The following is a 17,249-nucleotide window of genomic DNA, read 5'->3' as shown; positions in this document are numbered from 1 at the left end:
CCCGATTTTTTCCCACTCCTTCCTCTCCCTCTACATACATCCCCAAACTCTACCTTCAAGTAATTCATATCAACAAAATGGTATATAGCCTTTCTTATTCTCCTCCTTGATTAATTAGCCTACATAGAAAAGAAAATCCATAGGAGTGTTTATCAGTATTTTACTGAAGAGGGTTTATATTATACACAATCTTCTGAAATTTGTTTGCTTTTCTCAGCAATATCTCACAGATACTCTCCAAGGCAATGTAAAGGTTTAACCTATTCTTTTCTATGACTGCATAATATTCCTCAGTATGGATGTAGCACAATATATTCAATTTCTTCTGTGTTTTTAGTTATTTACTTTGTTTCCAGGTTTGACTACTATAACCAACATTGCAAAAATGTCCTTGTATATACATCCTTATATTTATATACATTTGATAGGTTTCTAGATTGAGATTTCTTAATCAGATGAGAATTTCTAATTTTAAGAAACATTGCCAGATTGTTTTCCAAAGGGTTGAAATAATTCACACTTCCACTAGTTGTGTATTTGAGTACTCTTCCCCTACCATCCCCTGCCCCCCAGCAACAGGTACACAGTTTTAACTTTGTGCTAATTTGATAAGTATATGCTATTGTTAACTTAATTTGCATTTTCTCTAACTAGTAATGAGGTTGAGAATTTTTTTCTCTACATAGTGACCATTTGGGCTTGCTCATGTGTGAATTTCCTGTTACTTTCTTTGCCCAGTTTTTCTATCATGTCGTTTGCTTATCCTTGTTAATGTGTAAATATCTCTGTAAATTATAGATGTTAAAACTTTCTTTACTATTCACATGCAAATATCTTCCCAAATGTACTTTTTACCATCTGACTATTTATGTGGTCTTAGGTTGACTTTATTTTAATTTTTTGAATTTTTGGTCTTGATTCAAATGAACTTCACAGCCCATGAAAATAAGTGTATCCAATTTCCTTGGGAGTTTTTCCCCCTACTTTTAAGTCTTTATGCACACAGAAATAATTTAGTACAAGGTGATTCTCAGTCACTTCAGTCGTGTCCGACTCTTTGTGACCCCATGGACTGTAGCCCACCAGGCTCCTCTGTCCATGGTATTCTCCAGACATAATACTGGAGTGGGTTGCCATTTCCTCTTCCAGAATTAGTACAAGGTAGGAGCCCAAAAGTATTTTTTTTCCAAGTATAGAGAGCCAGTTGAGTTTGCAGTACTTATTCAATAATTCAACCTATCCCTGTGATTTAAAATGCTACCATTTCATAAGGAGAAGCACAACATTCTTCCTTCACTAAAACAACTAATGTTTCCACTGCTTCATTAAAAAAAAAAAATTCTACAGAACAAAGTGTAAGAAATAGGCAGGAGAGATTTATTTGCCAGGCTCTATACCTAATCCTGGGTTTCTCCAATGGCTCAGTGGTAAAGAACCCACTGCAATGCAGAAGATAAAGGAGACAGGTTCTATCCCTGGGTCGAAAGATTCCCTGGAGGAGGGCATGGCAACACACTGCAGTATTCTTGCCTGGAGAATCCCATGGACAGAGGAGACTGGCAGGCTATAGTTCATAGGGTCACAAAGAGTTGGACATGACTGAAGGGACTGAGCAGGCACACATACCTAATCCTACTTCTCTATAGGATTCTCCAGAACCCAACAAGATGGTCTTCTAGCACTTTTGTTTCAACTGGGATCTGTGTGCTGAACCAAATCAAATTTCCTTCTACTTCACATTTTGTATGTATCTCTGTGTGTTTATTTCTTTATTGCTCCAGATCTTTGCCTTTTGACCCTTTGGTATTTGCTCTTAACTCTGTCATCCCATATCTGATGTTTGATACGTGTTTTCAAGTTTTAAACTCTGGCTTTCCAGTTCTCAACCCTTAGTTTTATTTAACAAGCCCTTATACAGCTTTTTTTTGTTTTTTTGAACAGTGTCTGTCACTGTTCTAAGCATAATCATCATAACAACTCATAAGGCACATATAATTACTAGGCCTGTTCACAAAATGCTTGAAGTATGAAATATTGCCAACACCTGCAGTGAATCTCATCCAAGTCTTAGGGCATCCAGTGTAATTACTGGGAGACAGTCACCAACCACATAAGCATGGAGTGGCCACATGACTGACCTTAACTGTTTAATCTGTAGCCCCTCCAGAGGTGAAACTGATATACCCTGACCAAAGCCCCAGACAAACAAAAGCAAGCATCCCTCACAGATCACTGTGTTAACTTGAAGTCTGCTGTTGCTGCTGCTAAGTCGCTCCAGTCGTGTCCGACTCTGTGCGACCCCATAGACGACAGCCCACCAGCCTCCACCATCCCTGGGATTCTCCAGGCAAGAACGCTGGAGTGGGTTGCCATTTCCTTCTCCAATGCATTAAAGTGAAAAGTGAAAATGAAGTCTCTCAGTCGTGTCCGACCCTTAGCGACCCCATGGACTGCAGCCTACCAGGCTCCTCCGTCCATGGGAGTTTCCAGGCAAGAGTACTGGAGTGGGTTGCCATTGCCTTCTCCCAAAGCCTCAGGTTTACAAGACACTTCTCAGGCAGGATAATCCAAGGTCAAAGGTTACCTCTCAGAAGCCGCTCAAGGATCTCTCTTTTCCTTTGGAATGAATGTACAAAGTTCCTACGCCTACTGAGTTAACTCTTTACTGCACAGATAGCTTCTAGAACTTATGCATCTCACAGGAAAATTAACACTGTTATATGAGGAAGAGGGTCAGGGCCCTAAAATGATGATGAATGCATCATGAACATCAACACTGGAAGTATGTGGCAGAGGAGGATAAATTAGTCTTGGTATTATGGAATCAGAATCCAGTGTGTAGAAAATTTTTCCAGTCATTGGACATGCAAGATATTTTAAAGGTTTCAGTTCTTTCTTTTTTTTAGATGTAACTGACATTTAACACTTTCAACATTTTGTTGGTTCCAGGTGCCTGACATGATTCTATGTATATACATATTGTGAAATGATCACCACAATAGGTCTGTTTAAGATCCATCAGTATTTACACATATTTCATTTACACATATTTCAATAAATGGTCAAATGGAAGTTCCTTTGTACTGGGAACATATTTTATAAGGCAGTATATAAAATCATAAATATACATCACATTTTTTCTCTTATAACGGAAATCATACAAAATAAACTATATAAGAATCTCTGTGTTTAGAACTCAAACCTGTGGTCCTTAAACAGTGAGTACATAGGTGCAAACATGAAATAAACCTAGATCTTCCCTAATTTAAACTACATTTTTCAAAGTAAAATTTTAATGTTAATTTGAAAAATAAATAAAATAAAATGCCATCCTTGTTGTATCCTAAGTCCCTATATAACCTGGGATCTATTTTAGGATTCTATATTGAGTTCCACATTAATTGTATACCATCTCTTTCTCATAGCTTCTTTTCAACAGTCTTTTATCCCTTCATTTACAAGTATGATTCTTTTTAAATAATAGATAACTAGGTTTTAATTTTGAATGCAATTTGATAGATTCTTTAATAACAAAGCTTTATCTATTCTCATTAATTGTAGCAGGTAGTATACCTGATTTCATTTCTTCAGTTGGCTTTAAGTAAATAATATATTTTTTTAGTTTCTTTTCCTTATTCTTGCTGATTTTCATTGTTTTTCATTCTGTGTTTTTCTTCTTGAAAATTTCAGTGTACTTAGTTAATACTTATCTTTCCTGAAACTCAGTTAGATGAATATTTGTCTATTATTAAAAAAATTATTATCCCTATCGATATTATTCTCCTTACCTAAACCCTAATCCAAGAATAGGAGGCCTTCTACATACTTTCACGTTTCTTCTGTCTTCACATTCCTATTCCCCACTGATAGGGCTTTGAAGTATTGTTTCCTCTCCTCTTCTACCCTCCTTTCCTATTCCTAATAAGTAGGTTTGCCAAGATAGCCCTGCAACTGCTGAAGTATTGTTAGCCTGTTTCTTAAAGTACACTGTCTCTGCTGCAAGCATTTCAATTTTACATTCATTGTATTTCACACACACCCCTCAGGTTTCATTGCTCAATTTGTTCCCTCTCCTCTTCATCTCCCCCTCTATAAAGACTCCAATTCTTGTTTAGATTTTGCTTTCCTAGAAACCTTAGTCATATATTTTTCTCTACTGAGATATGTGAATGCTATGCTACTGAATTTTCAAGTATCCATAGCTATCTTTCTATTACTCTAAAGTGCGATTATGTCCTGATTGGGAATAGGATTGTTGAATTGTCAGTTTTTTCTCTCAGATATGAGGCTATTATTCCACCAGCTTCCATCTTCAAATATTACAGATGAAATTGATTCTATTTCTTCTATTAATATATTTTAACTGTCGCAATGACAAGGAAGAAAAGAGGAATGAGTTGTTTTCTTTCCTTTTCCTGATATCAAAGAAAATAAAGAGAACAGTGAGCAGGCCTGAACATTCCTAGTTTTTTTATTTATTTATTTTTTTACTTTAACTTCTCCTAACTTTGCATGTCTGTAACTAAGTTTGCTTTTCTGCCTCCTAACTTTGCAGGAGCTATACTTCACATCTATTTTCCTTTGACTCTGCTAAATACAGCCTGTATCTGCTGTTTACTCTTACAACACCCATCCTCTTGCAGGTACATATCAGAAAGTAGGCCACAGAGCCACTGAACTGCCAGACTCAATTACTGGGTTACTGACACCAGCCTATGACTGTTTTTGACAAGATCCTAACACCTTTGTTCCTCATCACTGACTCCTGACTGTGAGCCTCAACTGATATAAGCCCCTAGACTCCTCATGGAGGGGGCACAGTTGTTGAGGCATGAGCTTACTGTATTCCCCTCTCGGCCAGCTGAGAATTAAAGCCACTTTTCTATTTCCTACAAACCCTGTCTCCATATTTTTTTATTTAGCTTCAGTGGGCAGAGAAGCCAAGATTTTGCCCAACAATATAACTTCAATATGGAAGTTGGTAGAAGTGTTTCTTAGTATCTAAAATTTGAAAATAGTCCTCTGATATATCAAATCTGCCTGAAACACAGTCTATCTCTTTGAATATGCAGATTTTGATCTTTCTTTAATTCAGAACCTCTTTGTCCTACTACTTACATTACTATAATTTTTTCTGTCTTCAAGATTCTATCATTCATAACCACTTTTGGAATCATGATCGAAGTGTTTTGTTTTGTTTTTCTTTGTTTTCTTCTTTTTAAATTTTACTATTTAGAGTATATATTGTTTCTGGCCTTTTAGGCCACGAATTTGTATCTCAAGAATGACGCTCATCTTTTTAAATTGACTCACTAAATATTTTAACTTGAAAAGTATGCTTCTTAATACTGTATCATCTTTTTTTAACCTACCTGAATGTTGGCATGAGTGCTTTTTTTATCATTGTTGTTTAGGTTGCTGTTTCCTCCAGAAGTTCTGTTTTGATGAGACCTAATCTGTTATTTCCTTTCTTTGGCTGTTGGGTTTCCTTATTTGTGTTATCATTTTTCCTTGTTGGTGTATTCAGGTCACTGCCTTGTTATTGGAGACAATCCTACAAGATAGAAGATGAGATGTTCTTAAATCCTGTAGGCTGAAGTTGGGGCAGCAGGCCTCCTGCCTCACCAAAGACCCAGAAGGAAGTCTTCCAGCTTCCCACTTTCTACCCAGTACTCTCCCAGCATCAGAAGCAAAAAAGCTTCAGCCCCCTTTGCAGTTCCTTCATGACTTCTGTTGGTCCATGGGAACACAGTCTCATGGTCCAGTGTCAAATTTATCCCTGGATATTCACAAACCTCTGTCAGCCAAGATCTTCCCAGGACCTGTTATGATTCTGTCCCTGCACAGGACTCTCAGATTATTCTCTAGGTTCTTCCCTGACCCATGGAAAACAGTTTCTCATCACCTTCCTGTTTGTAGGACTTCTATAAAACCCAATCCCACCTGCCCCCCAGGAGTGGCAGATTGGAATAGAGAATTGAAGAAAAATACAGGATAGTTTAGTTACCATGTTGTCAGGATTCCTCCATTCATAAATTTAGGAATAACATCCAAATTTATTACCAAATCCAAATTTATTACCAAATCCAAATTTATCCAAATAGGCTCTCTGTAATGGCATTGCTATTTACCAGGGCAACCTCAATTTACACACTCTCCCTTACTCACTTTACTTGAGTCACAACTTTACTGCTCTCCCTCAAATACGAATCTCATTTTTATCTGGGATTATATCACCTGCTGTTCACTCCATCTAGAATATTCTTCTTCCCTTGATTATCAACTTTGCATCTTTCAAGTCTCAATCAAATGTCTTAAAAAGGATCTTATTTTATCATTCAAACAGTATCCCTTGAATCACTACATTATGTTATTTGCATTTTCAATATCACCTAACACTATCTCATTATCATATTTATATATTTATTTCTTTGTATGCCTATTATCAATAACCTCAGATATGCAGATGACACCACCCTTATGGCAGAAAGTGAAGAGGAACTCAAAAGCCTCTTGATGAAAGTGAAAGTGGAGAGTGAAAAAGTTGGCTTAAAGCTCAACATTCAGAAAATGAAGATCATGGCATCTAGTCCCATCACTTCATGGGAAATAGATGGGGAAACAGTGGAAACAGTGTCAGACTTTATTTTTCTGGGCTCCAAAATCACTGCAGATGGTGACTGCAGCCATGAAATTAAAAGACGCTTACTCCTTGGAAGGACAGTTATGACCAACCTAGATAGCATATTCAAAAGCAGAGACATTACTTTGCCAACAAAGGTTCGTCTAGTCAAGGCTATGGTTTTTCCTGTGGTCATGTATGGATGTGAGAGTTGGACTGTGAAGAAGGCTGAGGGCTGAAGAATTGATGCTTTTGAAGTGTGGTGTTGGAGAAGATTCTTGAGAGTCCCTTGGACTGCAAGGAGATCCAACCAGTCCATTCTGAAGGAGATCAGCCCTGGGATTTCTTTGCAAGGAATGATGCTAAAGCTGAAACTCCAGTACTTTGGCCACCTCATGTGAAGACTTGACTCATTGGAAAAGACTCTGATGCTGGGAGGGATTGGGGGCAAGAGAGAAGGGGACGACAGAGGATGAGATGGCTGGATGGCATAACTGACTCGATGGACGTGAGTCTGAGTGAACTCCGGGAGTTTGTGATGGACAGGGAGGCTTGGCGTGCTGAGATTCATGGGATCGCAAAGAGTCAGACACGACTGAGTGACTGATCTGATCTGATCTGGTGCTTATTATCTCTCTCCTTTGTTGAATCTCCTAGAAAGTATGGATCTATCTAATTAATTTGTATTTTTATTTCAGTAGATATTATTGAATAAATGAATACTTCCAACTCCTTGGAGCCAGAGAAAAAAGATATATTAAATCTCTGCAATTCCAATAATAAGTGACTGTTTTTGAAGCATTATCTTTGCCAAAATAAAAACTATGGACAGTGCAAATTTTGTCCTGTACTCTGTGAAGATCCTGTTGCAATAAATTATCCATTAGGTTAAATCTAGAACAGCTGAGAAAATGACTCTTGCATAAAATTTCTCTGAGCGATTTCCACGTATACTGCTTTGAACCTACAAGTAGCACATAACTGAAAGATCAGGGGAAATGGTTTGCAGTCCAGATATGAAGAAAGAGCTTCCATAGTACAAAAATAAATTAGAAACATTTCCTCCTTCTGGGGACACTTCTGTTTAGTGGCATTGATGTTCACAAGAAGTCTGAACATGGAAGATAAACTCAATCAGGTGAACCTTTGAATTTACTTCTCCAAAATAAGAGAAAAATATTCTTTCCTTTCATACTGTTGGGAAGGAAGCAAATATTTTTGCCTCATTTTGTCACACAATGTATTGATTCAAGAATATTTATGAATTAGTTGAGCCAGTATAAGGGTAATTTTAAAAAAATACATGTTTAACACACATTCCATCTCTTTTTTAAATGAGATCCAGAGAAATTTGAACACTATGTATTTGATGATATTAAGTAATTATTTAATTCCTAGGATGTGAGTAGTAGTAAAATTAAACTGATTTGGTCATATTTGGTGAAGCTGACTGATGGGTACGTCAGGTTCATTTTTCTTTCTATACTTTCACATATATTTGAAGTTCTCCACAATGAAAATTAAAAAATAAGTCATTGTTCATATTACTTCTAACAGATAAATGAAACATTTCATGGATCCAGACTGAGAAGACAGTATGTCACATCCCAGGTTGTCCAAGTAAGGTATGTAAAACAGCCTGAAATGCACAAAAAATAAAATTTTCCTTTGCCTTCATATCTTATATTTAACAGAATGTCTTTGTATAGTATATAATCAAAAGGTTAAATCTAGGGCTTCAAAACCACTAGCAGTTTCAAATGTAAAAAATATATTCAAGGTCTGCTGGGAAATTATTAAACCAGAACCAAGAGTTCCAGCTCATGGAGAGTATCAGGTAAGGGTTAAATGGATTTGTTTTTCATTGGAAGGCACAAAGCCAAAGAGCAAATTTAAACGAGATGATGATTTCAATATAAGAAAGAATGGATAAGATAAGAGAACCAGGTACAGAATGTCTGACACAGGAGTAGCTAATATCTCAAGGATATATATCATCTTACCTGATATGACCTGGCTTCTCTCTGACTTCATCTCATACCCTCATCCTCATATAACACTTGGTATCCACGCAGATCTGTTATTCCTCCAATAAACATGCCAACATTGTTCCCATCACAGGGCTGTCAAAGCACAAATTACACTGGACAAAACTGAACAGACAAGGAAGACAATGTTCAAGTCTTTTGCAACAGAGAAGAGAAGCCAGAACTGTTTTATCTTCCCTAAAACAAAGCACCATAGGGTTTTTTTAAGGCTGGGGTGAGAAAGAGACCTCAGGCCATCTGTGTTTGTGATTGGCTTTGCCCAAAGAAAAGTAAACTTTTCACATATTCACAGTAAGAGAACTTGACCCAGTCTTGCAATTGTGCCTCCACCAATAAAGAAGAAAAAAAACTATAAATGATTCTGTCATCTTTACCTGTTACATTTCATTTCATTATTTGCTATTGGCTCTTCCTACAAGGTCCATAGTGCATTTATGAAACATAGATACCTTTATGTTAGTAAATAATTGTCCCATAACATTCTGAGATTTTTTCAAAACACCTCCATATACATTATCTTATGTGGTGTTTACAATAACCCAGTAAATGGCATTATCATCCCCATTATAGAGATGGAGAAGGAAACGGCTACCCACTCCAGTATTCTTGACTGGAAAAGGCTACAGTCCATGGGGTCACAAAGAGTCGGATACAACTGAACGACTGATCATGCACACGTTATAGAGATGAACAGTATGGAGTACAGTGCTCCTTGCTATAGTCAATGAACTGGCAAATGGTAGATCTAGAATACAAAGTCAATTCCCATGAGTCTAAATCAGTCTCTCTTTACTGTTCACCATGCCAACAAAGTGCCATTTTCACTCCCTTTAAAGGAACTGGAAAACTGCCAGGAACTCTGATAACCAAAGGATGGAATGACTCCACTAAAAATGATAGAGACTCCATAATAAAGTATAATTTCTTTGTCTTTTTCTGTTTTGCAGCCAAGCTAAAGGAAAGGTGATAATACACATCGTGCTTAAGTTTAAATCTTATTATACAAATACTTCTGCAAAATTTCGAGATAAGATCGAAACCATTTTACGTCAGAAGCTAAACGGCAAAACTGGGTCATTATGTATAGATTCTTCTTCATTTAGATTTTCAGGTAAGTCTTTTTATGTATGGGGCAGAATAATTTTCATCTTTTAATTTGAGTGTGGTGCTTTGTTGTGCAATTGAAAACAATACTGCTCTCTTTATCATTTAATAGATAATGGTAATTACTTTTAACCACTGTTAAAGTAATTAAGGTCTGTGTTAATCAATTTTTAATATAATATCATTCCTTTGTTCTTGAAATCAAACTTTGCTTAATTATAGATTAAAAAAAAAAAGCTATCATGGTCCCAAATATAAGTCCCAAGTTTTCTTTGCGTGAACTCAAATATCAGGGTGCCAAATAGCGCTGTTTCTTTACTATGTGAGCTCATGTTTTCAGCAGATGAGTTTCCAAAAATATATTCTTGGTGGTGAATTTTCTATAAGCTGGAGAGCTGTTTTATTTCTCCGTGGTTTTGTTTTTGAAATCATCAAAGGTTGGATAAGCTATGTGAGAAGAAAGGCTCTATGACAGAGTATCTAATAGTACCCAAGAAGAGTCACATTGGGTTCCAAGTTTTCTTTGCAAAACAAGACAATCTTAAACTCAAACTCTTCTGTGGGTCATGATTTCTCCCTAAGTTCTTTTGGATGTCTCAAGAATCTAGACTCCCAAATTCCAGAAATTTAGTTTAAATCTCCTTAACAGCAAATTTATTTCTTGATAAGCCTTTAATGGACTTCATTTGTTTCACTCCTATATATACTCTAATTCTTGTTCTTGGTCATGTGACAATATTGTGGAAGATGGCTTCTAAAAGATAGGGACACACGTTCTCCCTTCCCAGGATAATCAGTGTTTCTCTGGTCTTGATGAAAGTACAGCCAATGCCTGGCACATCTGAGCTAGGCTATCAGTTCTCTGCTACAACAAATATGATCAAGGGAAAAAAAAGTATCCCCAGCCTACAGGAAGGACTAAATGTTTGTGGAAAAAAATCCACTCCAAGTGTTCATTTGTCTGGAATAGCAAAAGGATCAAAAAGTAAAACCTGAATATGCTTCTCCTGGATAAAAAGACATCATGTTGTTGAAATGTGACTCCCCTCAGGTTATATTAGATGCTCTGTTGTACAGCCTTCCTTCTCACATAGCTTATCCAAACTCTGATGACCTCAAAAAAAATCACAGAGAAATAAAGCAGTTCTCCAATTTATAGAGAATTCACCAATAAGGACATATTTTTGGAAACTCATCCACTGAAAACATGAGCTCATGTAGTTAAGAAACAGCATTATATTCCTGGTATTCCTCCAGGCTTTAAGAACATTAAATAGGATCCTAGGAAAATGAACTTTCTGAAGGCATTTTCTAGGTTTATGGCTTTTCTCTGTAGTTTTATTTATTACAGTGCATCCTACAAGTTTATGAAGAGTAGTGACTGGTAAGTGCAATACATTTAAGTACACACAGTGCTTTGGTACTGTCTTAGCCTCCACCTGTTGCCTAGAAACTCCCTCTCTCTCCTCCCATCACCTCTTATCAGAAGCTAGACGTCTCATGAAACTGACTGGATGTTCACAGGTGCAGAATCAAACTCAGAAGTCAACCGGGCTAGGCCTCCAAAATCACAATGAAGTGACTTAACACAAAGCTCACATTCAAGACAGTTCTTACTTAAAGAGATTATGAATATTCACTGGTCACCACATAAATGGATCTCTGGCTTAGGGATTTACGAAAGCTTATTTAGGTAGCCAAGGTTGCTGTCAAAGCATCTTATTGAATAACCTGACCTTATTGCTGCCTGGTTAGTTGGGTTGCCTAGTACCTGATAAGTATGTCAAGGTTGTGGATTTCATTTTCATACAAGCTGCTAACACAGAGGAAAAAGACATCACTGATCAGTGCTCTAAGCTACAATGAATTGCTGAATACAATATCCAGTGTTCCTATATTATTATGCTTAGAAGAGTGCATGTAGAATAATGATATGCATAAATTCTGAATCATCTGGATGATATTTTAGGTGCATAAAAGTTTCATCAAAACAAAAGCCACCTGGGATTTTTGAGCTTAATCCCCTTCCAGAACCCCAATTGAGAAAGACTGATGGCAAGTTTGGCACATATATGTTCTAGCAAACATTGTTATCCCCAGATTTAAGAGGTAAAGAATGCCTTAATTACTAAGAACTGTGAACATAATATGTAATTTAATTTCCCACTTACTCATGAATTCCAAGAAAATGACACTTGCAACTACTGTCCTAGGTACTAACAGTCAGTATTGATGGTGTATTCTTCTGTGAGAGATCAACATTTTCTCCATCAGTTATAAACTTACTAGATCAGAGGATTTTCAAATTGACCAATGAGCATAAAACCTAGAGAACAACATATAGTTTTCCCCTGCCCATGATAGAATAGTTTTCTGAAAAAAACTCTCAGGTGGCTTTAGTGGTAAAAGACTTTATGCATTCCCAAACCCCTAAATTTATATTCACTTATGCTTTATGCTTAAACAATATTATATTCTTTTAAAAATAGAGATGATAACTTCAATAGTTATAATTAGTTAACACAATTTTTCTTTTATAATGTCCTTTGTAAATTATAAGGTCATGCTTACATGATCTTCTTGTTTCACAGCTTAAGAATCAGAACAGAACATACATATGATACTTATGTTCATGTAATTAAAATTTTAATGCAAAGAAAGAAAAAACAAGTAAAGCATTGCAAGTGATATATCACCCAGCAAGTCGATCTCACAATATGATGCACTTGACTATCACTTCCATAAACTATTAAGCTAAGAGCTAAGAAGAAAATGTAATGCTAGATGTACCAAGTACACAGCTGCAAGGATGACCATATTGTGTTTCTCTCCTGGAAGCTCTGGAAGGAAAAATCAGAATCATTTTCTGTAAAAACAAAAAAATAGCCTCATAAACTGAAGTGAGGTTTTTAATAAAATGCCTTATAAAGTTGAATGTTCATGACTTTAATGGGCATACTTAAGGATATGACTGTAACTTGTTTTAAAAAGTATTTATTATTTCCTGCAGACAAATGCCTTGTACATACTGCTATACTTAACCATCTATTGATTAAGCATGAAAAATATTTTAAATACGTATCCTAAATCATAATTGGTTAAAGTAAAAACTAAATTATGTAGAACTAATAGAAATTCATACACAAGGATGGTCATCCTGACCCACTATTAAGGGTTTTACAAGAAGAATGAAACTCTGGTCTTGCACTCATTTGTGAGCAACTGGCTAATGCTTAGATATAAATCATGTTAGTAGAACACACCTTTTTCATGTGGCTTGATCCTGAGATGCTGCATAGGTTCATTTGTAACACATTTTAAGCAACTTTATCCAATAATTCTTAAGTAAATTCTAGAGGACATTCTTTCAAAGTATGTTGTCTCCCACAGTGTCCTTTCTCAACCAAGAACCAATCTTCAGCTCCACAAACATGTTTTATCTGCAAAGTATATCTTGCAATAGTCTCAGTAGTATAAGACCTTGACCAGAGACAGTTCTTTGAAATAAGTCTTTCTAAATAGGCAAATTTCCTACTGTTGCTGCTAAGTTGCTTCAGTTGTGTCCAACTCTGTGAGACCCCATAGATGGCAGCCCACCAGGCTCCCCCATCCCTGGGATCCTGAAGAGTTTATATTTCATCTTTTTAACAAAACAGAAAAGTTCTCTTTAAAGTTATATTTTTACAAAAATCTTTCTCAAACCTACCACCTCCTCTTTGACATTACTATGGACATCCACTAATTTAGAGTGGATATTGTAGTGCCCTCAGAGCATTTAGGGAATGAAGAGATATTAATGCTTTCACCAAATAAACCCCAATATTGGAGTTTTGAGCTCTCATATCTGTTCATTTTCATACTTCAATGTCAAGTCAAATTCTTGCTGTCACTTTTATTCTCTCTGTTCTTTCTCCTACCTTCTTCAAATTCACCTTAAAATGTAAAATTTTAAAATTTTAAATTATTTTAAAATGTTTTATAGTAATTTCTATATTAAAATTGGAAAAATGAAATAGCCTTTCAATTAAGGTGTATTGAGCCTCCTTATTTAGTTATATAAGCTTTAGTGAGCTGATATTTTTGATATATCTTTTGATATAGCTTTTGACTTCTCAGATACCCTTGTTTCCTGATTGTTGACTTTATTGCAGAGAATGTTTCCAGGTTTACCAAGAGATATGGAGCACTATTTCTGTTGGCAATTCAAAATGTCTTTCAATAAAGCCAGGAATTTGTTTCAAACAATATTTAAGTTATTTTTCAAATGTAAGTTTGAAATATATGTTATTGAATGATACAGCTATTAGACATTGTCCAGATATTTTAAAGAATTTAAAACTTATTAATAGTCATTTCATTAAAAGACTCACTATCAATAGGGCCCACAAGAGACACTGCCACAAAATTATCCATGAACTAAGAATGATCCTGCAAATGAGTCATCCTTATTTTTTAATCTCTAAAAAGGAAAAAACATAATTTACAATAGTTATTTTTGATAGTTAACACTAAGTTTAAATGATTAATGCTAAAACACTGCCTCTAGTGAGCCAACTCAGTTACTTGCCTGAACTACCTGTTAGATTATCTAGAATGACTGACACTCTAGATCAAAAGAGGCATCCTATTAGCTGACCAGACCCCACAGATTTTTTTAGTGAAGTTCTAAATTCATCTTGCCAATTTAGATCCAGTATACCTGAGATGAATCCTGAATTTCTGCCCTATGCTATCTGTATCATATCTTTTCCTTGATACTTCTTGTGACTGAATTCCCAATCTGCTTCTCTATTCTGTATTGTACAACAATTTCTATTTTAGTAATTTGTGGTTTCTACATTTTCATTCTCAAGCTGAAGTTTCTCTTAGAAACTTAGCCATTTGGACTGGTGTCCTAATAGCTATGATAGCTCTTGTCACCTACCCATAAAATTACTGGAATCTTGTACTCATGGCTTCCAAGGTGACACAGTAGTAAAAAAATCTACATGCTAATGCAGGAGACACAAAAGTCATGGGTTTGATCCCTAGGTTGGGAAGACCCCTGGAGAAGGAAATGGCAACCCACTCCAGTATATTTGCCTGGAAAGTTTCATGAACAGAGCAACCTGGCAAGCTATAATCCATGGGATCACAAAGAGTCAGGCACAACTGAGCACACAATCCTTGTACCCGTGGCTTTTAACACCTGCACACCAGACACTACTGTCCTGACTAAAGTCTGGTATTATTCATCTGAGTTTATATGATGGTAAATTTTGTGCCAACTTGACTGTGCCATTCCACGTGCCCAGATATCTGTTTAAACATATTCCTGGCTTCTGTGAGGATGTTTTCAGAAGACATTAGCATTTGAATGGGTGGACTGACTCATTGCCCTCTCCAATATGGGTGAGCATAATCCAATCCATTGAGGGCCTAAACAGAGCAGAAGGATAGAGGAAGAGTGAATTCTCTCTCTCTGCATGGCTGATTAAATTGGAGCATTGGTTTTCTCCTGCCCTCAGACTGGCATTGCATTTCTCAGGCCTTTGACTAGAATGACAGCACTCTCTTGGTCTCCAGCTAACAAATGGTATATTGTGGGATTTCTCAGCCTCCATAATTGCCTGTGAGCCAATTCCTCATAATATATATGTTTCTCTAGAGAACTCTGACTAATACAGACTGCCATAGAGCACTGTAAGCTACCATCAAGCCCAAATAAACTCAAATTTATTATGGGCTTTTGGAAATCCCACTTGCCTTACATACTCCTAAGAGTCCAACTGTGCATATAGCTAGAGCAACTCTCCTATCTCTTTTCAAGTCTGACCTGGCTGCCTTTCATTTCCCAGGAACTTAACCCTTTGAAGCCACAGAATTCCATACGCTCAGCTTGAGTGTCTTATAATATAATATATATTAAAAGTGATTAGTTTTAGGTTAAAGAGTTTGGCTTTGGTAGTTATAAAGGGTCCATTAAAATCCATTAAATCATGAAAGACCTGTAATGAAAGGTCTCTTTTCTAAAATTTTTATCTGATACTATTTTGTAAGATGAATTAGTGGGGAGAGTCTTTAAGCAAAGAGATCAGTTAGGAAAGAATTGCAACTGTCCAAGTGTGAAGAATTAAAAACCTGAAATATAATAGTGAAAATAATATTAGAAATAATAAACATGTTAAAGAGATTATACTTATAGAATTTACAGAACCTAAGACTGGATATGAGACATAACAGTAAAAGGAACAGAATACAACGTCCAAGTTTTAAGTCTGAGTAATCAGTGAGATGATAACTTCACCGAAAACATGAAAAGGTAGGAGAAAAAAAGGTTTCTAAATATTCAATCAGGGATACATAATGTTACCTTCTAAGATGGACTGGATACACTTTTCCGTATTTCTCTCACTAAATACAGCTTAGACCCCTAGTTATTACAAATAAAACAGATATAAGAAAAGCCCAGACTGGCTAGTGACCTCAGGGCCCAACAACATGGTGAGACTCACGGGTGTGTTTTATATATCCTGGAATTGGAACTGAAGATGCCGGCAGTCCCAAAACTTCCAAGGATGCAGGAGAAATCATCTTTACATATTAAAAGACTCAGTTAGATGGCAATTGTCTCCAAATTGATATACAAGATCATAATTTTAGGAAAAAATATGGGAGGAAATCTTTGGCATCTAGGGCTAGGTAGAGTTCTTTAGACTTGACACCAAAAGCATGTTTCATAAGAAGAAAAAATAATGAATTGGACTTCATCAATGTTCAAATTTTTCTCTGTGTAATATAACCTGCTGTTGCTGCTGCTGCTGCTGCTAAGTCACTTCAGTCATGTCCGACTCTGTGCGACCCCATAGATGCCAGCCTACCAGGCTCCCCGGTCCCTGGAATTCTGCAGGCAAGAACACTGGAGTGGATTGCCATTTCCTTCTCCAGTGCGTGAAAGTGAAGTTGCTCAGTCGTGTCCAACTCTTAGTGACCCCAAGGACTGCAGCCTACCAGGCTCCTCTGTCCATGGGATTTTCCCGGGAAGAGTACTGGAGTGGGGTGCCTTCTCCTGTTAAGAGGAGGAAAAGACAAACTACACACTTGGAAAAAATATTTGCACCTACACATCAAATGACTAGAGTCTAGAATATAAAAAGAACTATCAAGACTCAGTGAGAAAACAAACAATCCATTCAGAAAATGGAGAAAAAACATGAAGATACATTTGACCAAAAGGAATATATAGATGGCAAATAAGCACATGAACAGATGCTCAATATCATTAGCAATTAAGGAAATACAACTTAAAACTGCAATGAGATATTGCTACACACTTAAGAGATGGCTAACAAATTCTAGCAAGAATGAGGAGAAGCTGAATCACTCATACGATGCCTGTGGGAATGTACAATGGTACATTCACTCTGGAAAACTCTTTGGTAATTTCTCAAAAGAAGCAAGCATGCAACTACCATATAACCCAGCAGTGGTACTCC

General features: G+C 36.5%; 1 protein-coding gene across 1 annotated transcript in view; it reads left to right on the top strand.

Moving 5' to 3' along the window:
• The window catches only part of LOC100140490 (transmembrane protease serine 11C), a 62,670-nt gene that overhangs the window by 21,379 nt on the left and 24,042 nt on the right, over positions 1 to 17,249 (top strand). The window contains exons 3-4 of the mRNA XM_015471661.2: positions 8,180 to 8,247; positions 9,618 to 9,781. Of these exons, the coding sequence (XP_015327147.2) occupies positions 8,180 to 8,247; positions 9,618 to 9,781 (232 nt within the window). The remainder of the gene's footprint in view (positions 1 to 8,179; positions 8,248 to 9,617; positions 9,782 to 17,249) is intronic.

The sequence above is a fragment of the Bos taurus genome, chromosome 6 (genome assembly GCF_002263795.3).
Source record: "Bos taurus isolate L1 Dominette 01449 registration number 42190680 breed Hereford chromosome 6, ARS-UCD2.0, whole genome shotgun sequence".
In the NCBI taxonomy this organism is placed as follows: Eukaryota; Metazoa; Chordata; class Mammalia; order Artiodactyla; family Bovidae; genus Bos; species Bos taurus.
This window is presented reverse-complemented; position numbering and strand designations above follow the sequence as displayed.